General features: G+C 37.3%; 1 protein-coding gene across 1 annotated transcript in view; it reads right to left on the bottom strand.

Moving 5' to 3' along the window:
* The window catches only part of COG5 (component of oligomeric golgi complex 5), a 283,180-nt gene that overhangs the window by 92,121 nt on the left and 168,365 nt on the right, over positions 1 to 22,694 (bottom strand). The window contains exon 11 of the mRNA XM_067745932.1: positions 13,209 to 13,290. Coding sequence (XP_067602033.1) covers positions 13,209 to 13,290 — 82 coding nt within the window. The remainder of the gene's footprint in view (positions 1 to 13,208; positions 13,291 to 22,694) is intronic.

The raw sequence follows: 22,694 nt of genomic DNA, 5'->3' as shown, positions 1-22,694 counted from the left end.
TACTTTGCTCCTTCATCTGCTGTGTATTTCTCTGTCTTATTTTGTTTAACATACTGTGTTTGGGGTCTCCTTTTTGCAGGCTGCAGGTTTATAGGTCCTACTGTATTTGGTGTCTGCCCTCAGTGGGTAAGGTTGGTTCAGTGGGTTGTGTAGGTTTCCTGGTGGAGTGGACTGGTGCTTGTGTTCTGGTGGATGAGGCTGGATCTTGTCTTTCTGTAGGCAGGACCACATCTGGTGGTGTGTTTTGGGGTGTCTGTGAACTTAGTATGATTTTAGGCAGCGTCTCAGCTAATGGGTGGGGTTGGGTTCCTGTCTTGCTAGTTGTTTGGCATGGGGTGTCCAGCACTGGCACCTGCTTGTCGTTGGGTGGAGCTGGGTCTTAGCATTGAGACGAAGATCTCTGGGAGAGCTCTCGCCGACTGATATTACGTGGCGTCCGGAGGTCTCTGGTGGTCCAATGTCCTGAACTTGGCTCTCCCACCTCAGAGGCTCAGGCCTGATACTTGGCCGGAGCACCAAGACCATGTCAGCCACACAGCTTACATGTAAGTGGGTTAAATTCTCCAATCCAACGGCACAGGGTGGCCAGCCTTCTGTGCTCCGCTTGGTCTTCCAACCGGGCATTGTCCTCCGTGCCTGGTCAATATGGATAGTCTGCTTAGGATCCAGGTCCAGCTGCATTCCCTAGCATCTAGAAGAAGCAGCCATCGTCCCCATCCTCTCCTATCCCTGCCGCAACTTGTCACCAAATAATATATTTTTAAAGAAAAAATACCTTATCAGTTGATCTCACCCATTTCTATATGTTGTTTCACCTATGCTGAAAATCCAGACTCAGTTTGATACCAACATGATTATTTATTTACGCCACACCACACAAACAACTGTCTGAATATAACAATAACAATACTATCGATAACATGGTTATGGAAAAGAGGTAATGTGTTTTTTGGGAAGTTCTTGTTATCCTATAAGTATATCCCAGTAGGGCTATAAAAAATCATTACTGTGGGGCTTCCCTGGTGGTGCAGTGGTTGAGAGTCCGCCTGCCGATGCGGGGGACACGGGTTCGTGCCCCGGTCCGGGAAGATCCCACATGCCGCAGAGCAGCTGGGCCCGTGAGCTATGGCCGCTAAGCCTGCGCGTCCGGAGTCTGTGCTCCGCAACAGGAGAGGCCACAACAGTGAGAGACCCGCATACCACAAAAAAAAAAATAATAATAATAATTACTGCGTTTAAAAGTAAAGTAGTCATAAAATAGATAAACAACAAGGACCTACTACTGCTGTATAGCACAGGGAACAATATTCAATACCTTGTAATAACCTATAATGGAAAAGAATCTGAAAAAGAATATATATATTCAGTTATATACATATAACCGAATCACTGTGCTGTAGACCTGAAACTAACACAACCTTATAATTTAAATATACTTCAATTTAAAAAAGAGGTTTTAAAAAAAAGAAAGTAAAGTAGTCAAATGAGTAAAGTAAAAAGTCAAATGAAAGACTGCCTCTCTGTGTGGTTATGCCACCAACTGGACACATTATTGTATTAATATTTTACTTTTAATTTTTAGTAATTTCTTCTTTCATTTTAATTTTGTTTTATAACTATATAAAATATTTATATAAGTTCAAAACTAAATCTCCACAACAAAGTATACTCATAGAAGTCTAGGTTCCATCCCTGTCCTCTCCTATGTATTCTTTACACACTCCCTCCCCCAACTACTGGTAACCATTTTGTTCTGGATTTTATGGTTTATCCTTCTATTTGTTAAAAATATGGGCCAAGGGCTTCCCTGGTGGTGCAGTGGTTGGGAGTCCGTCTGCCGATGCAGGGGATGTGGGTTCGTGCCCCAGTCCGGGAAGACCCCATGTGCCGCAGAGCGGCTGGGCCCGTGAGCCTGCACGTCCAGAGCCTGTGCTCCACAACGGGAGAGGCCACAACAGTGAGAGGCCCGCATATCGCAAAAAAAAAATATATATATATATATGGGCCAAAATGTGTATTTACTTATACCACTCCCTTTCTTATTAGCACACTGTAGACATATTTCTCTATAACTTGGAGATTGCTCCATAGTAGTATAAAAAGATATTCCTCATTCCTTCTTTTTTCTTTCTCATTCCTTTTTATAGCTGCATGGCATTCCATTCTATGGATGCACCATAGTTTGTTTACCTAATCCCCTAGTGATGAACATTTGGGCTGTTTTCAGTTTTTTTTCCAAATAATGATGCAATGAACAGCCTTGTGAATATGTCTCTTCATGCTTTTCCTAGTTCATTTATGGAATACATCCTTAGAAGTAGAGTTGCCGAGTAAAAAAGCAACTGCTTACATAATTTTGTTAGATACTTATATACTTTGTTAGGTAATTTTGTTAGAAACTCCCCTCTATAAGGTTTGTATGCTAATTAGCATTGCATTAGAGTGACTATTTTCTCATAAGTTTGCCATGTGTTATCAAACTTTTTTTTACTTTTTTGCTAGTTTGATAGATGAGAAATGGTGTTTCTGTATACTTTTATTTTGCATCTTTCTATTTATAGGTGACACTGAGCATCTTTTACAAATGCTTAAGAGATACCTACACTTTTTTTGGCAGGGTTGTTGGCCTTTTTCTTCTTATTTTAGAAGCTTTTTATATATTAGTGATACTAACTCCTTTTCTTTGATATAAGTTATAAATATTTTTCTAGTTTGTCATTGTCATTTTATTTTGCTTAAGGGTTTCTTTGCCATGTAAATTTTTTAACATAATCAAATTATCAATCTTTTCATCACTGCTTCTGGATATTAAATCAGAGAAGCTGCTTGTTCACTTGTGTTCCTTCTGGCACTTGAATGGTTTCATATTTCACATTTAATTCTTTGATCCACTTGGAATTTACCCTGCTATGTGAGCAAAGTGGGGATTTTTTTTCTCTTAGCTCTTTTTATCTCTATCTCCTCTTCAACTCTAAGCACTTTATTCATTTCCATAACTACTGGATCACTTTTATCCATTCAACAAATCTCCATGGAAGATTTAATTAAATATCTTAGTCTCATATTTGCTTTCTTCTTTTACCTCAGTGAAAACTGCTTCATAGTTTATAACTAATGATATAAAATGCTCACTGTAAAAAATCAAATAAAGGCATAAGGAAAAAAGTAAATGTTACCTGGAATTCTATTATCCTACAATAATCATGCTAACATTTTTTCACCATGCTTCTGAGTCCCTGTTTATCACATATATATACTGTTGTTTGTGTTCTAAAAGTACTTCATATTTTAGGGTCTCATTTACCTTATAAGTGTTTACTATTTTTTTAACGAGAAGTATTTTTATTTGACAGATTGGTTTTCTCCTCAGATTTTCTAATACTTAAAGCCTTTGATATTAACACTTTAGGGATCCATTTCAACAGGATGTTTATTTTGTATTAAGCACTGCGCTATGTGATAGGAATGTAATATGGAATAGAAGTACACAGAGACGCTTTCTCTAGAGCCTAATGGGAGATACAGCGAGGCAAGGAGGTGAGCCAGTACAATGCAGTGGGGTAAGGACTGAAACTGGGAACATGTCAGAGTTTTGTGGGAGCAGATAGAGGATATCATACCCATATTTGAGTGTGTGTATGGGGAAGGAGGCGTCAAGGAACACTTTATTTCTAAAGTGAGAATGGAAAGATGAGTGTGACTTTTCCAGATGAACCGGGGATATAGACATGTGTTTCAGGTATTTGTAAATACTGAGAAGAAGGAGGGTGATTCATTCAGGAACAAAAGCTCAAGGACAGAAATTTTAAAAATTAAAAAGGAAAGAAATGATTGCTAAAGAGAGGAAGGGACCAGAGAAGTCAGGTTGGGACTGTATCCTGAGAGTAACAGGGGTAAGAAGAGTGGAAGAAGAAGAGTTGTTAAGACCAGTGTTCCCATCTTAACAACTAAAGAAGCCAGAGATATTGTTTAAAATTCAGGCTTGCCCCATTCAGAGAACCTCTGCTGGACAAGAGGGAAACTGGAAAAGCTTTCAGTGGTTCGTGGAACTGGAGCGACAATTTTTAAACTTAAAGATTCTCAACCCAAGCATCCTATGGAAGATTTACTTAGTTACGCAGTTGCAGGGAAGCTGGGGAACTAGGTCTAAGCTTCAAAAAGCACAGGTCAAAATATCCTTCATATTTCTGGAAACCTATCTTAGGAAACAAAGACCACCTGGGGGGAGAGAACATGCTACCAACAGAGGCAGGTCTTCCTTCCCATGAAGACATTCACCAGATTGTGCAGTTTCATGTGGCGGGAGGCTAAAAGAGCTTGTCTGAAAGCCACTGGAGGACAGAGAAAGATAACCTCAATATTTCAGGGCTAAGGCGACAAAGACCCTCCAACTTCTCAATTAAAGGCCTGGGAGAAGCATGCCTTAAAAAAGGGGAGGGGCTTCCCTGGTGGCGCAGTGGTTGAGGGTCCGCCTGCCGATGCGGGGGACGCGGGTTCGTGCCCCGGTCCAGGAGGATCCCGCATGCTGCGGAGCGGCTGGGCCCGTGGGCCATGGCTGCTGGGCCTGTGCGTCTGGAGCCTGTGCTCCGCGGCGGGAGAGGCCACAACATTGAGAGGCCTGCGTACCGCAAAAAACAAAAAAAACAGAAAAAAAAAAAGGGGGAGAATTAGAGATATACTGAGTCCTATTAAAAGTGCAACTACCCCAAACTAACCCAATCCTAGAGTGAACTGAAATGGTCATACAAAGGGAGAGAAAAGAAACCAACAAAATACTTCATAATATGCAAATAAAATCCTATGAATCAGTAAGACATACAATTCTATAGAAAATCAACAGACGTAAAAGAGCATATGCAAATGGCCAATATATATATGGAAAAATGAATAATATCATTAATCATAAAGGAAATAAAAATTAAAGCTACAATGTGATTTGACTAAACATCCACCAGAAAGATAGAACAAAAAACAGAAAATAGCAAGTGATTAAGGCTGTGGACAAACTGGGACTCTCATATACTGTCAATGGGAGTTTAAATTGGTACAGTGACACTGGAAAACTTTTTGGCAGTGTCTACTAAAGCTGAACATATGCATACTCTATCACCTACTATATTCATTTCCTATAGCTGCCGTAACGAGTCACCACAAACTTGGTGGCTTAAAACAATATGTGTCTTATCTTGCAGTTCTGGAGGTCAGAAGTACAAATTTGGTCTCACTAAATCAAAATCAAGGTGTCAGCAGAGCTACTTTCCTTCTGGAGGTTCTAAGGGAGTTTCTACTTGACCTTTTCACCTACCTCCATTCCTTGGCTTGTGGTCCCCTTCTAGCAGTTACATCACTCCGATCACTGTTTCCACGATTACATCTCCTCTTCTGACTCTGCTACTGCCCTCTTACCCTTCTAAGGCCCTTGATGACTACACCGGGCCCACTCAGAAGATCCAGGATAATCTCTCCATCTCAAGATCTTTAAATTATATCTGCAAAATCCATTCTGCCATGTAAGGTAACACATGCAAATTTCTGGGAGGGCTATTATTCTGTCTACCACACCTACCTATTTTCCATTCCTGGGTTTATTCCCAATAAAAAAGGACAGAATTGTCAGAGGTAGCATTATTTAAAATAGCTCAAAATGGGAAACCACCCAAATACCCACCTATAGTATGGTGGATAAAATATAATATGGCATATTGACCGAATGGTTTATTTTACAACATTGGGAATGACCTACAAGGACATGCAACAACATGGAGGACTCTTAGAAACATGGAGCGAGAGACGTCAGAAAACAAGCACAAGATTAAAACTGGATGATTTTATCTGCATAAAATAGCAATAATTGGGCTTCCCTCGTGGCGCAGTGGTTAAGAATCCACCTGCCAATGCAGGAGACATGGGTTTGAGCCCTGGTCCAGGAAGATCCCACATGCTGTGGAGCAACTAAGCCCGTGTGCCACAACTACTGAGCCTGCTCTCTAGACCCCGCGAGACCCAACTACTGTAGCCCACACACCTAGAGCCCGTGCTCCTCAACAAGAGAAGCCACTGCAATAAGAAGCCTGCACACCACAACGAAAGAGTGGTTCCTGCTCTCCGCAACTAGAGAAAAGCCCGCATGCAGCAACGAAGACCCACCACAGTCAAAAATAAAATAAATGAATAAAAATAAAATAAATGAATTATTGCTCATTTAAATAGCAATAATTAAAGCAAAAAAAAAAACCAAACCCATCTCTACCATCAGAAATTAGTGGTTACTCTTCTTAGGAGAAGAAGAGGCAGAAACTAGAAGGGGGCATGAGGGGAGCCAGGTATATTCTGGATTCAGGTAAAATTCTGGTAATATTCAGGTAATATTCTGGTAATATTCAGGTAATATTCTGGTAATATTCAGGTAATATTCTGTTTCTTGATCTTGATGCTGTTCTTGATCTTGGTTACACAGCTATATTGAGATTTGAAATATTCATTTAGGTATATAAGTATGATACACATACCTTTTCTTTATGAGTACAGTTGGCCCTTGAACAACACGTGTTAGAGCTGTGTGGGTCCACATACATGTGGATTTTTCAATAGTAAATACTACAGTACTACACAATCTGCAGTTGGCTGAATCTGCAGGTGTGGAACCACAGATCTGGAGAGCCGACCATAGTGATACATGGATTTTTGACTGCACAAAACGTCGGTCCTCCTAACCCCCATGCTGTTCAATGGTCAACTGTATTATACTTTAATGAAAGTTTTTTTTTTTTTTTTTTTTGCAGTACATGGGCCTCTCACTGTTGTGGCCTCTCCCGTTGCGGAGCACAGGCTCCAGACGCGCAGGCTCAGCGGCCATGGCTCACGGGCCCAGCCGCTCCGCGGCATGTGGGATCTTCCCGGACCGGGGCACGAACCCGTGTCCCCTGCATCGGCAGGTGGACTCTCAACCACTGCACCACCAGGGAAGCCCCAATGAATGATTTTTAAAAAGAGAAGTCAATGAAAGACTTTTCAAGTCTTTTAAGATTTTTGCAGTTTTATTTAGATATAATTGACTTATAACATTTATTAATATGTACAACATAATGATTTGATATATCTGCAAGATTTTATCAGAGAATTATATGATCAAATTTGTCCTGTCAAAGAAAGTTTCTAAAAAGTTGCTCGATGACTAGACTTAATTTCTGCCAGGTTATACAAACTTTCAGTACTTTTAAAAAACACTCCTCTCAAGTTCTCAAATCTAGAGACTTCTCTTTTTCAGCAAGCTCCAAGTTTTCTTCTTTATGTGCTACATGGTGCTCAGGATGGTCCCTTGTAAACTCATTAGAGCTCTGTAGCAAAAGAATACTTCAGGGGCTTCCCTGGTGGCACAGTGGTTGAGAGTCCGCCTGCCGATGCAAGGGACACAAGTTCGTGCCCCGGTCCGGGAAGATCCCACGTGACGCAGAGCGGCTGGGCCTGTGAGCCATGGCCGCTGAGCCTGCACGTCCGGAGCCTGTGCTCCACAAAGGGAGAGGCCACAATAGTGAGAGGCCCATGTACCGCAAAAAAAAAAAAAAAAAAAAAAAAAAAGCTTCAGTTGCAGGGATCAAAATTCTAAAAGGTACTTAAAATGAGGGTGTGAGATCTATCTCCTAAGTATATATATTTAAGTTGTACATTAACTTTTAGGAAATGCATCACAGGGACTTCCCTGGTGGTGCAGTGGTTAAGAATCTGCCTGCCAACACAGGGGGCACAGGTTCAATCCCTGGTCCAAGAAGATCCCACATGCCGCGGAGCAACTAAGCCCATGTGCCACAACTACTGAGTCTGTGCTCTAGAGCCCGCGAGCCACAACTACTGAACCCACGTGCCTCAACTACTGAAGCCCTCACGCCTAGAGCCTGTGCTCTGCAATAAGAGAAGCCACCGCAATGAGGAGCCCATGAACTGCAATGAAGAGTAGTCCCCGCTCACCGCAACTAGAGAAAGCCTGTGCACCACAACGAAGACCCAATGCAGCCAAAAAAAAAAGAAATGCATCACAGTAAAATCTCATTTAACATGGACACCATTCTTACATTTTTTTTAATCTACACTAAAGTATTCATAATTGTATAGCTTGTTTATCTCCCTATTTCAAAGGAAGAGTGGACTCCCAATTTATCACTGTATCTTTAAAAAGGTAAAGATAATCAGTTTTAGCATATATTTTAAGTCTTAAAGCTTTCTATATCTTCTAATGTGCCTATCTCCTAAAGCATTTCTCTTATTCACACTTGATTTTCCAAAGCACTACAGATATATACCATGTAGCTTTCTTAACTGTATGAATCAACTCCTTGAGTTGCTTAAGAGTTTTGATAGATTAATATTGCACAAAGGGTTTTAAAACAGATTTACTTGCCAGAACATTTTAAGCATATTTCAAAAAATGTTTTTAAGTGCTTATGCTATTATAAAAGGGCACTGGCATCTTTTCTTCCTTGCTTCCTTCCTCTTTTTCTTTCGTCCTTCCTTCCAGTCAACAAGCATTTATTGAAGCCTTACTGTGTGCTAGGTACACTTTTAGCCATTGAAGATACTACTACCATGACCAATATAGTATTCCATGTCTTATGGGGAATTAAATTCTAGTGAGAGGAGGGAAGAGTTCAGACTAAATAAATAAATAGTGTATTAGTAAGTGATGAGAGCTATGGAGAAAACTAAGGGGGATAAGACATTCTGGGAAAATCACTTTATAAAGAAGAATTATGAAGTCATTTCAAAGAGTTCAAAATGGTAATGTTTATTTTGCTTGTTTCTATTGAGACTTGAAAAATATATGTATCATAAGCCAACAGGTTGGTGAACAAACATTATCTGGAAACTACAATGAGAAATAACAGACATAAAGCTTAGAAATCATCTTGGAAATAACTATCAGCCACAGATAATTAAAGCAGCACATTTCCTACAGAAGCTATTCTGAATATTCACAGTGACAAGTTCAGGCCCCTTTCCTTTTAAATAAAGTAAATTCACTGTCAAACCCCTAGATTATATTTTATTATATCTAATAGAACTTATTTTTATTAAGCATGAACATTTAAAATCAGAAGGAACATGTTTCTAACTAGGAAATTTTTCCTTTAGATATTTTCTGCCAAATATTACTTACTTAACACAATCTGTTACACTGTATATAATCTTCAACTCTGCAGATGATTGCATCTCCTTTATATTGCCTGTCTATAATTTTAAACAATTACTACAGTACACTCCAGGGACTATATGTGCTATATAAATGGACTCTGTCTCTTTCTCCAGCCTTGAAGCTGGGCAAATGCAGACCTTGTAGGCCTGTAGGGTGCAGCCCAACAGGTTCTCAGGTGTTTATCACTTTATTTTAATTTTGTAGTATTTTTCCTCAAGGAAAAGCATTAGAGAGAATATATCTGTTCCTCACACAAGACTGGGAGGAGTGCCTGTTCCTGAAAGCCAAACTAAAAAACCTCACAATTCACAGAGTATCTGGTAGAGTCTAGCCTCTGTAGTGGGAAATAAGTAGCTCTAGACTAAACACTGCTCAGGTTTTGCCAAAAAATCTAAAAAGCAAGACTCAAAGGAACCGAATTGTTTTTTAGTAACTTGACAGTACCCTAGAGTAAGAATACTTAACAGGAAGACAAAAGTATCTAGTACTAAACAAGGTAAAATTCATGTGTGATACTGAATCACAAATTATTAGACATGCAAAAAAGTAGGAAAAAATATCAATGAGGAAGAAGAAGAAAATTCAATCAACCAGACCCAGAACTGACAGAGAGGACTGAATTAGAGACAAGGGCATTTCCATTCCAGTCGCACTCCCTAGAGTTATACTCTCTTAATATCTGTGTGACTTGTTGGGATGAAGTTTACGTTATACAATTACTAAAAATGTGCTAAATCAACCAATAATAAACAATATTGGGAGATGTAATGGTTAAAGGTTTGAAATATTTCAAGTATCCTAAGGTTATTTCTTTGGTATGTTCCTACCACATTGAGAGAAAAAAATATTCAAAATGCCAATTAAGTTTACTCATTAAAGAAAGAAAATAAAATACTGTCTACAGGGCTTCCCTGGTGGTGCAGTGGTTAAGAATCCGCCTGCCAATGCAGGGGACATGGGTTCAAGCCCTGGTCCTGGAAGATCCCACATGCCGTGGAGCAACTAAGCCCGTGCGCCACAACTACTGAGCCTGTGCTCTAGAGCTCAGGAGCCACAACTACTGAGCCTGTGTGCCACAACTACTGAAGCCCGTGCACCTAGAGTCCGTGCTCTGCAACGAGAAGCCACCGCAATGAGAAGCCCCCGCAATGAGAAGCCCGCACACCGCAACAAAGAGTAGCCCCTGCTCGCTGCAACTAGAGAAAGCACACGTGCAGCAACCAAGACCCAACGCAGCCAAAAATAAATTAATTAAATAAATAAAATTAAAAAGAAAAGAGAGTAGGAATATACCAATATAAAAAAAAAAATACTGTCTACAACAACTCCAAGGTTTTGTAAAGGCTTTGAAGTGATAAAGTAAAATTTTAATGAATGCTTGAAAACAGCAACAATGAGCTTTTACATTGCTTTCTTTTATTCTAAAAACTGAGGTTTTAATGAATTTTGTAATTATGCTTATATATTTCGTAGGTCAGTTTACATCTTTGTGTTTTCCTACTGGTATGTGAGTAAATGTATTCCACAACTGGCTTATAGTGTGAAAGTTAAATATTAAAGAAAACTTCATCATAACTGGTTTCATGAAAAACCATTACTTTCATACATGGAGTAAGAAACTATTGAAAGGCTGTATTTATATAATACTATATTTGAATATTTGAAAAACTACCTCCTAAAACTGATAAATCAGACATTTTTCAAAACTAAAAACTTTCGTCATTTGGAAGATACTGTTAAGAAAATGTAAAGGCAAACCACAGACAGGGGACTATATTTGTAAAACATACATCTGAGAAAGGACTTGGAATCAGATATACAAGGATATTTTAAGACTCAATAATAAGACGACAAGCAATAAGCTAAAAAAATTAAATAAAACTAAGAAGTCAGTAACTTTGATGAACACTTAACCAAAGAAGATATACAGATGGGAAATAAACCTATGAAAATCTAGTCTTTAGGCTAGTGAAGTTAAAACCACAATGAAAGTTCACTGAACACTCACAAGAATGGCTAAAATTAAAATGACAGGGCTTCCCTGGTGGCGCAGTGGTTGGGAGTCCGCCTGCCGATGCAGGGAACGTGGGTTCGTGTCCCGGTCTGGGAGGATCCCACATGCGGCGGAGCGGCTGGGCCCGTGAGCCATGGCCGCTGAGCCCGCGCGTCCGGAGCCTGTGCTCTGCGGCGGGAGGGGCCGCAGCGGTGAGAGGCCCGCGTACCGCAAAATAAATAAATAAATAAAAAAGACAATATCATGGATTGATGAAAATATAGAAGAATTATCATACATTGTTGATGGGGATGAAAAATGGTACATCTATCTTGGGAAACAGTTCAGCAGTTTTTTAAAGTTAAACATATACTTATCAAATGATCAGGAAATTCCACTCTATGTGTTTACCCAAGAGAATGAAGACATATGTCTACAAAAGACCTGTATGTAAATGACTGTAGTAGCTTTATTCATAATAACCCCAAACTGTAATAAACCAGTTATTCCCCCAACTGGAGAATAGATAAATTGTGTATATCTACACAATGAAATTCTAATCAGCAATAAAAAGAAATGGACTACTGGTACATGCAACAACATGAATAAACCTTAAAATAACTACGTTGCTATACAAGAACTCATACTGCATGATTCCAGTTTTACGAAAATCTAGGAAAAGCTAACTTATACAGACAGAAACCTTATCATTAGCTGCCAGGAGCCAAGAGGTAGGAATAGGAGATTAACTATAAGAGTACATTAGGGACATGGGGGTGGGGTGTTGGTGATAGAAATGTTCTATATCTTTTTTTTTTTTTTGCGGTACGCGGGCCCCTCACCGCCTGGCCTCTCCCGTTGCGGAGCACAGGATCCGGACGTGCAGGCTCAGCAGCCATGGCTCACGGGCATGGCTCTCCGCGGCATGTGGGATCCTCCCCAACCGGGGCACGAACCCGCGTCCGCTGCATCGGCAGGCAGACTCTCAACCACTGCGCCACCAGGGAAGCCCTGTTCTATATCTTAATTGTGATGGTGGTTATAAGGACGTAAACATCTGTCAAAAATTCATAGAATTTTCTGCTCAAAGTTGGTGAATTTTATATATGTAAATTACATCTCAAAAAAGCTGCCCAAAACAGATACCTAAAGCAGGGAGAAGCACAGTATTCTTTGAGTAGGGTGATTTGTAGAAGTAAATAGAATGAATCAGTCCTAAATAAACCTCTGCTTAAGTTCTGTCTGGGCACACACAAATGAAGACCTTCTCTGTGGTCACTGCCTTGCTGCACACTCCTTTAGAAGTAGAAGTAGGGAAGCAAGGTAGTGTGGTTAATTCATTCTGGAGTTGTCAGGGACTAAATAATGTTTACATTATTAGGTACTTTCAGTAACTGTGAATAACAACTACACACAAACTCTCAAAACACTTTTAAAAGGCCTAGGTACATTCAATGCTCTTACATTCAGTGATTAGACAAAAACACTTATATGATATTAGCTAGTTTGTATACTTCATTGTTTAGAACTACCCTGTGTGCCATTATTTCATGACAAAAACAAACTAAGAAAAATGTGTTGGATTATATTTGGTTAAGCAACTTTTAATTCATGATGTGGGTATTTCAGCTGTTCATTCATCAAATCTTCATTTTAACAATAAAGGAAAAGCTATAAGGTCTCTGCCTTTTAATATCTCTTTGTTAGGAATTAAAATACTCTACAAGCTTTAACTAAATTCTTCAACATCAATCACCCTTTACATAGGAAAAATTCAGGTTCCTCTGACTGAATTATGGAGAATTAACTTATTCTTCTGGAGCATTTTATTTCACATCCTAAGTATTTTAAAAGTGTAAAAAAAGAATTTATTGCTTATATAACTGAATATATAGGTAACATAAGAAATGACAATTAGCCAGGAGTTTTTAAAAGATGTTTTATAAATAGAGCAAAACTTCTTGATATTAAATTTTAAAGTAACTGAAAAACTGTGAAATCAACTTACAAAATAAATACTGTACTTACAGTTTGTTGCTGTCTGAAACTGAGAAGAAAGTGCCTGAGTAACTGAATTCCAAAATGTGTATAAAATTTCAGCGTGTCCATCCTATGACCCAAAAAAAGGGATGTATTATTTTTTTTTAATTACAATGGATAAGACATAGCATTGAAAAAGTATTAAAAATGTATTTCAGTCTATCAAACAATGGAATTATTAAGTAACTAAGTAGAAATATATAGATTAGTCAAATCATGTCTCATGTCATCATCCTTCTCTGCTACATACTAGCTGTGTGAGCTTGGGCAAGTTGCTAAATCATTCTGTGCCTCCCTGCCCTCTGTAAAATGGAGATAACAGTACCCACACTGCAGGATTATTACAAGGACTTTAAAAGTTTATTAAAGTAAACTCTTGGGACAGTTCTTGACATATAATAAATCTTCAGTGAATGTTATTATTATTACAATTATTATCATCATCATTTTATATACAGAAGGCAATTTTTGTTACCATAAGAAAATGAAGAACAAGCATGCTTAGACCAAGAGTGACCACCAAGATACAATTCACCAATTACGAAAGAGAACTGCCTGAAGTATAGACACAATTTTGTTTTTGTTTTTTTAAGTCACAGGAATTCCTATTACTCAGCTTAGCAGGATACAGTCACTCAACTATTAATACATATTTTAGAAAGTAATTACTAAAAGGAAAAGATAAAGATTAGTTTAAGTGTCATTTGTTAAAACCGGACAAAGTATTTTAATACTGTTAAAAGAAAACGACACTTACAGAAATTTTACCAAGCCCTTTAAGGTACTTCTACATGTGTGATAATATTATATCAAATTGCCGTTATTCTATTTTTGAAGTACAACAATGCCAATTACACATGGTTCACCCTAGTAACATAAATATGTATAATGTTGAAATATGACTACTGTCATAAAAAAGAATAATTAGGAAATTCATTCATTCTGCTTTAGTTTTGTACTTGCAAAGAATGAAATTCTACTTTTCAAGGTTATAAGAAAGAAAATGAGCAATGAAAAATACTGATTTCTCATTTTTATGCCTATGCACATATCTACTTTCCTTGTTGTTTGTTTCTTTCATAAGTTTTGTTTTGAATTCAAATGGGTATTGTGTATCATAAAAAGGCAAATCAAATAATTGCTAATTTCTTATGCAGTGATCACAAAATAGATTCAGATTACCAAGATTTTATGCAATATGTGTATTGTATATCAAACACTTTAAAGTGGATGTTTTTCCAACAAGGACCTACAGCACAGAGAACTATATTCAATATCTTGTAATAACTTGTAATGGGAAAGAATCTGAAAAAGAATATATATACATATATAAATAAATGAGTCACTTTGCTGTACTGAAACTAACACAACATTGTTAATCAATTATACTTTAGTTAAAAAAAAATAAAGTGAATGTTTTTCATCATATTAAAGAACCATTTTAATACATCACATTAACAAAATGAAGGACAAAACCACATGATTATCTCAACTGATGCACAAAAACGCATTTGACAAAATTCAACACACTTTCATGATAAAACCACTCAACAAGCTAGGAACAAGCTAGGTAATTACCTCAATATATTAAAGGTCATATATGAAAAGTCTACAGATAACAACATAATGGTAAAAATCTGAAAGATGTCTAAGATGCAGGAAATTTGGTGACTATATATGCTTCTACATACACACACATACATACACTTTAAAAAGTAAACTTGGGTCAATCTTGCTTAAGCATACAAATACAAAATTCTCACATATAATAGCAAATTGATTTCAGTATTTGAATTATCTACCTCAACAAGTAGGATTTATGTCAGCAAGGTACCCATCATTAAATATTAGGAAATATATTAATATAAGAGCCTAATGTCTCCAGAAGGAAATCTACAGGATCATTTAGCTGAGGTAATAAAAGGCAATTAATACCCTTTAATTAACAAAATAATACCCAGTCTTCATATGTTTTAAGTTCATAGAAAACAATGCATGAAACGATTCTTATACTTTTAAAATTATGATAAAAATCACAAAATTTACCATCTTTACTGCTTTTAAGTGTACAGCAGTGTTAACTCTAGGTACCTTGATGTGCAACAGATCTCTGGAACTTTCTCATCTTGTAGAACTGAAACTCTAAACCCATTGAGCAACAACTCCCATTTTCTTTCTCCCCCCAGCCCTTGGAAACTACCTATCTACTTTCTGTTTCTAAGAATGTGACTACTTGAGATACCTCATGTGAGTGGAATCATACAATATTTGTTTTTTTGTGTGACTAGATTATTTCATTTAGCATGATGTCCTTAAGTTTCATCCATCTTTAGCATGTAACAGAATTTCCTTCTTTTTTAAAGACTTAATAATATTCCATTGCATGTATGTATATACGTGTGTGTCTGTGTATCACATTTTCTTTATCCCTTCATCCATCGTCAGACACTTGGATCGCTTCTATCACTTGGCTATTATGAATAATGCTGCAATGAACATGGCTGGGCAAATCTCTCTTCAAGATCCTGTTTTCAATTCTTTTGGATATACTGTGTATCTCCAGAAGTGAGATCGCTGGATCATACATTAATTCTGTTTTTAATTTTTTTGAGGAACCTCCACAGTTTTTCTTAGCAGCCGCATGATTTCACATTTCTATTAACAATATACAAGGGTTCCAATTTCTCCACGTCCTCACCAACACCTGTTTTCTGTTTTGGAAATAGTCATCCTAATGAGTGCAGTAATACCTCATTATGATTCTGATTTGTACTTCCTGATGATTAGTGGTGCTGATCATCTTTTAATATGCTTGTTGGTCATTTGTATGTCTTCTTCAGACAAATATCTATTCAAGTCCTTTACACACTTTTTTAGTTGAGTTGGGTGGTTTGTTGTTGTTGAGTTGTAGGAGTTCTTTGTATATTATGGACATCAACCCCTTACCAGATATATAGTTTGCAAATATTGTCTCTCATTCTGTAGGTTGCCTTTTCATTCTGTTGTTTCCTTTGTCGCACAGAAGTTTTGAAGTTTGGTGTAGTCCCATTTGTCAATTTCACTTTTTGTTGCCTGTGATTTTGTGTCATATCCATGAAATCACTGCCAAGTCCAATGTCATGAAGATTTCCCAATTTTCTACTCTGAATTTTATAATTTTAGGTCTTACATTTAGGGCTTTAATTCATTTTGAATTAATTTTTGAATACAGTTTAAGGTAAGGGTCCAATTTCTTTCGTTCACACATGAATATCCAGTTTTTCCAGCATCATTTGTTGAAGAGACTGGTAATATAAAGTTTGTGTGACCCTTTGTATTCTATATACCATTATTTGTTTTATTTTATCTGAAATTCATACTGTCGCTATTGCTTTCACTTGAGAAATGTTTATCAGTCTATTTTTATTCTTGTCATGTCACTGTTTTTTGACTCTTATAAACAAAGTATTCTATTTTTAAACACTGTTTTACCTTTTAATAAGAAATTATAAACCAAATATGTTTAATTAATAGGTTGTTTCTGCTTTTATCATCTCATTTTATGCTTTCTTTGTGTTTTCTTTGTTCTGTGGATGATTTTTGTTAGCTTTTATCTTCTCTAGAGGCTTTTTCTTTTATTTCTTTTGGATGTGTCATTATCTATTCCTACAACTAACCATAAATTCCTTTGATGCAAATCATCTTTGTAATTCACAGAATTACTGAAACAGATTTCTAGAAATAACAGGAATTCTTCAAGGCTTTTTAGAATTGCCAAAGTAAACAAGAAAATTCTAACTCCTAGACATGACCTTTTGAAAGAAAACGTAGGGTCCCAGATAATCTGGCTACTTCTTCCTTTTTAGTGACAAGTCACTCAAAACTTCTAAGCCAAGAAGTATGTACTTTTAACTTAATCAGAGAAGAACTCAAAGTGTCCATGCGTTAGAATGTATTTGAACGTTGGCTAGGAAATTAACATTTTCTGAATGTCCATTATGTAACAGGCACCACTGAATGTTATCTCATTTAAACACTACAACAACCACCAGAATGTAAGCTCCATGACAGCAGAGGTCCCATTTTGTCTTTCTTACCACTCTAATTTCAACATCGAGAATGTGACCAGGACATAATAGGCACACAATAAATATTTACTGAAAAAATGAGTGGAATGATCTTATAAGATGACATTTTTAGTCCCTTTCTAGAGTGAAAACAAAGGTCAAAGAGAAAAGGTGACTTGCTTAGAATTATACAGAAAGTAGTACAGTAGTACAAAAGTAGTAGAGCTGGGATTTGATCTAAGGTTTGTTTGACTGATATATTAAAGTATTAGTCCCCTTTAACTTGACTTACAAAGCCTTATATGACATGATTGTCCCAGTCTACTTCTCTTGTTACATACCACTGAGGTCAAAGATCCAACCTGCACAAATTCCTTAAGGTTGCTGAAGGTTCTTCTGTAGTTTCTCCCAGTTACCGGCTTTTAATCCAGCACCTTCATCAGAGTCAGTTTAGGTGTCTCTTCTCTTTGTTCCCCCAGGTTTGGTGCACTCTGTTATATACATCTATAGCATCCCATGTTCCCCACCATAATTATATTTTCCTATTTAAATATAGGAAAAGAGCGGTGGTTAAGAAGAGGAACTCTGAAAGTAGGATATTAAGGTTCAGATCCAGTCTCTACCACTTCTAGAACCTGTGGGGCATCTGAGCGAAGACAATCTAGGCCACTAAATATGTACAAATCTCTGGCTTAAGAACAAGATCTAAGCTGGAGAAAGAGATTTAGGTGTTATCAGCATCTGGAGGTGGTAGAAACTATTAACATGTGTGAGCTTTTCCATAGATTGCATGTGGCATGAGAGGAAAAGAATGTTGTGCATAGGACCCAGGGGAAAAACACTACTTAAAGGTTGGGGAAGAAATAATTTAGAGTGGAGAAAGAGAAGTGGTGGAGTTAGTTATTAAAAAAAAAAAGATTGGTCACAAGTTAGTGATTGCTGAAACTGGACAATGGGTACACAGAGAATCACTGTCCTATACTTTGGTTCTGTATGTTGGCTTCTGTTTGAAATTTTATGAATAAAATGTTTTAAAAGGAAGGGTAGGTGGAGAAGGAGGAATCAGTGAAGGATTCTGAAGAGATGTAGTATCTGTGAAGGAGGAAACCAGTATTAGAAGTAGTTATTACCTCTAAGGAGTGAAGTAAAAGAATCTTAGAAGTGAGTAGAAGGATTTGGTAGTTGGGTCATTAAAATTCCTTTAGTAACAACTGTTTCAGTGGAGCAGAAGCTTGATTTCAGTGGTTTGGAGCAAAACTGAAACAAGAAAGTAGAGACACAAAGTACCTTATGGAAATCTGGGCATGAAGGGAAGAAATACTTTGAGGGAGATACAGGACCAAGGATTCTGTTCTGGTTTTGATTTTAGATGGTAGATCCCTGGGAGGAAGTAACTGGGAAAGGTTGATATTGGAGAAAGCAGAGAATGTCCTAGATAAGGATAAGATGTAGAATGTGAACAAAAGTAGAGGGGTAAGTCTGAGAAAAGAGAAGATACAATCAACCTCTATCTTTGATACAGAAGGGGAAGGTGAGGATCAGTTCAGATAAAGATTTTATAAGACACTGAACTTAATGAGACAAGGTCAGAGGGAACCAGACATAACTAAGTTACGATCAAAATAGAAGAGGCAGTAAAAGATTTAGCAACAAGTCTGTGCCAGAGATCTCTGTGGAGAGATCACATTGTGAATGAGAAAGCTTGCAGACTTGATCAAAGAAACCAAACAGATGTGAATTTTATATTAGCTCTTAATCATCTTCTGGATAAAAGCAGAGGGATCCTGGGGAAGCAAATATAAAGCAAAGAAAAAAGTTATCTTTACTGGAAAATAGCCTTCAGGGAGAACCATTTTGCTGTGTCTGATTAAAAAAGAAGGAAGGTACAGAAATTCAGAAGGGACTTGAAGATGAACATCACAGTACAAAATGAAAAGCCAGAAGAACTTCAGTTAAAATCAAAATGTTGGCTTTTATATGTATATTGTTCAAAGATAAAGCAATATTTACAGTACAATCTACTTGTTGTTTTTTTAAAAATGGGGGCTTAGATAAGGTGGTAGTGGGAGGAAGTGAAAAGTAGTCGGATTTCAGATACCTTTTGATGATAGAACAGATAGGACTTGTTAAAATGCATAGAGCTAAACATTATAGGAAAACCATATACAAAATGTTAACAGAAGTTATCTCAGGCTTCCCTGGTGGCACAGTGGTTAAGAATCCTCCTGCCGAGGCAGGGGACACGGGTTCGAGCCCTGGTCCGGGAAGATCCCACATGCTGCAGAGCAACTAAGCCCGTGCACCACAACTACTGAGCCTGTGCTCTAGAGCCCGTGAGCCAAAACTACTGAAGCCCGCATGCCTAGAGCCCATGCTATGCAACAAGAGAAGACACCGCAGTGAGAAGCCCGCGCACTGCAACGAAGAGTAGCCCCCGCTCACCGCAACTAGAGAAAGCCCTCACGTAGCAATGAAGACCCAATGTAGCTAAAAAATAAATAAATAAATAACTTAATTTAAAAAAAAAGAAATTATTTCTGGGCGATAGGATTAAACATGATGTTTCCTTTATTCTTTTTAATTTTTTGGAAGAGTAATTAAGATAATCTAATTTAATTCTAAAGACACGAATAAATTCTTGATGTAAAAAATTCAATACTGAAACACACATGGTAAAAATTTAAAGCTTCTCTTCAAACTCAAATCCCTTATCCCACACTTTTCCCTAGAGATCACTGTTAAACTACAGTGCTAAACGGTTTTAAAACCCTTTCTAGAGTTCTCAACCTTTCTTTTCATATTGCCCCTCCAAAAAGAAAACTAAATAATTAATTACATACATATTGTATAATATGTAATAATTATATAATATGCATATTATATACATATAATAAGCATATTATATACAATAATTATATACATATAATATGTAATGATACATATTATATAATTTTATAATATAACCACTTAATTTAAATTTAACTTAGTTTCTCCCTGATGACAGATGCTAAATACTAAGGAGTAAGATTTTGTATGGTAGGACTGAACTCTGGAGACCACAAGCCAATGTAATATATAAGACGTTTTTGTGCCTCCCCTCTCCCTCCAAAAAACAGAACTTTTTCTCCCTCTTGGGGTCAATATTGCCCTTGTTGAGAACGCACGGTGGACTGGTATTTTAAATAGATTGTCACTCAAATTAGATTTAGTATGAATCACGATCTCCTCCAAACTTTTCCCCTGGCTTCCCTCACCATATTCTCTTTGGTTTCATCCTCCTCTTGAGATACTCCTTGTGGCCTCCTCTATTACAATGTTTCCCAAACTCACTGAATGTAAATATTTTTAAATATACATTCTAATATATGTTTACTTATTTGTTTAAAATTATATACAAATACCACTGTATTGATAAAATATGTGCAATATAAAATGTACGAAAATAGTTTAAAGGATAAAACTTGTAAAAAGGACAGGCAAAATTTATAACTATCTTCTTACATGTCAAAATGTATACACACTTTGGAAACCAGAGTTCTACATGAGTTTTATATGTTGCATTTTCGAGGTAGATTTCTTTTCTCTCTATAGCCGGTCTTTCCCATTACCATGGCTTTGATTGCCAATATGAGCCGATATCGTCCAAATTTATGTCGCAAGCAGAGGCCTCTCTTCTGAGCTCCAGACTCCCATATTAAACTGCCTAACTGACATCTTCACTTGGATGTCCCATGAGCACCTGAATACAGAGCTTATCTTCCCTCCTAAATGTGCTCTTCGGTTTATGCTCTCAAATGAAGTTACTCCTATCTACTAGAACCCTGTCAAACCTGAACTAATGATATTGTCCTTGATACCTTCTCCTCCATCTCACCACTTTTAATCCATCACTAAGATTTGTCAGTTTTATCTCCTGAGTAATTCTCAAATCACTGCAATTCTCTCCATTTTCATCGGCATCAATGTAAATTACTGTTATAGGCTGAGTTTTGACCCGACACAATTCATATGTTGAAGTCCTAACCCCCCCATACTTGAAAATGTGACCATATTTTGAGATAGGTCTTTAAAGAAGTAATTAAATTAAAATGGGGTCATTAGAAGGTCCTTATAAGAAAAAGAAATCTGAAACACAGACACATACAGAAGGAAGATGGTGTGAAGACACAGGGAGAAGACAGCTCTATGGACATTTGTATACAAGTCTTTGTTTGGATATATTCTTTCATTTCTCTTGGATTAATTACTAGGGGTATATTGCTAGGTCATATAATATATGTATGTTTAACTCTTTAAGAAACAGCCAAACTGTTTTCCAAAGTGGTTGTAAATTTTACACTTCCCTTCAGCAGTATATGAGAGTTCCAGTTGCTCCATATCCTCACCAACACTTGGTATGGTCAGGTCTTTTAAATTTTAGATATGTGCTTAATTGACATCTATCTCTAAAGTGTCTATTCAAATCTTTGGCCTATTTTTTTTTTTTTTTTTGGTGATACGCGGGCCTTTCACTGTTGTGGCCTCTCCCATTGCGGAGCACAGGCTCTGGACGCGCAGGCTCAGCGGCCATGGCTCACGGGCCCAGCCACTCCGTGGCATGTGGGATCTTCCCAGACCGGGGCATGAACCTGTGTCCCCTGCATTGGCAGGTAGACTCTCAACCACTGTTCCACCAGGGAAGCCCTGGCCTATTTTTTTAAGCTGGCTTTTTTTGTTTTCTTATTGAATTCTGAGAGTTCTTCAGACATAAGTCCTTTATTAGATATGTGATTTGCAAATATTTTCTCCCAGTTTATTCCTTATCTTGTACTCTCTTAATGGAGTATTCTGCAGAACATAAATTCTTAATTTTGAGTAAGTCCAAAATATCAATTTTTTAAATTTATGGACAGAGCTTTTGGTGTTGCATCTAAGAAATCTTTTTCTACCCCTGAGTCACAAAGTTTGTTCTGTTTTCTTCTATAAGTTTTAGAATTTTAGGCTTTACATCTGGATATCCAAATGTTTCAGTATCACCTGTTAAAAAGACTACTGCGTCAAGATAGAATTGCCTTTGTAACTTTTTTTGAAAATCAATTTTCCACATATGTGTCAGTGCATTTTTGGACTCTCTATTCTGCATCAATGATCTATGTCTCTAACTTCATGCCAATTCCACATTTTCTTGAATATGGTAGTTAAGTCTTGAAATTAACAGGTATTGTTAGCCCTCCAATTTCGCTTTCCTTTTTCCAAGTTGTGCTGGGTATCCCAAGTCCTTTGTATTTCTGTTTGAATTTTAGAATCAGCTTGTCAATCACTCCAAAACACCTGTTGAGATTATACGTCAATTTAGGAAGAAGGGACATCTTAACAACAGCAAATCTATCAACACATAAATAAGGTATCTCTATTTCCTTAGGTCTTCTTTAATTTCTCTCAGCAATAT

Source organism: Pseudorca crassidens, chromosome 8, assembly GCF_039906515.1.
Source record: "Pseudorca crassidens isolate mPseCra1 chromosome 8, mPseCra1.hap1, whole genome shotgun sequence".
Classification (NCBI taxonomy): Eukaryota; Metazoa; Chordata; class Mammalia; order Artiodactyla; family Delphinidae; genus Pseudorca; species Pseudorca crassidens.
The sequence above is the reverse complement of the archived record's forward strand: the minus strand, read 5'-3'. Positions and strand labels throughout refer to the sequence as shown.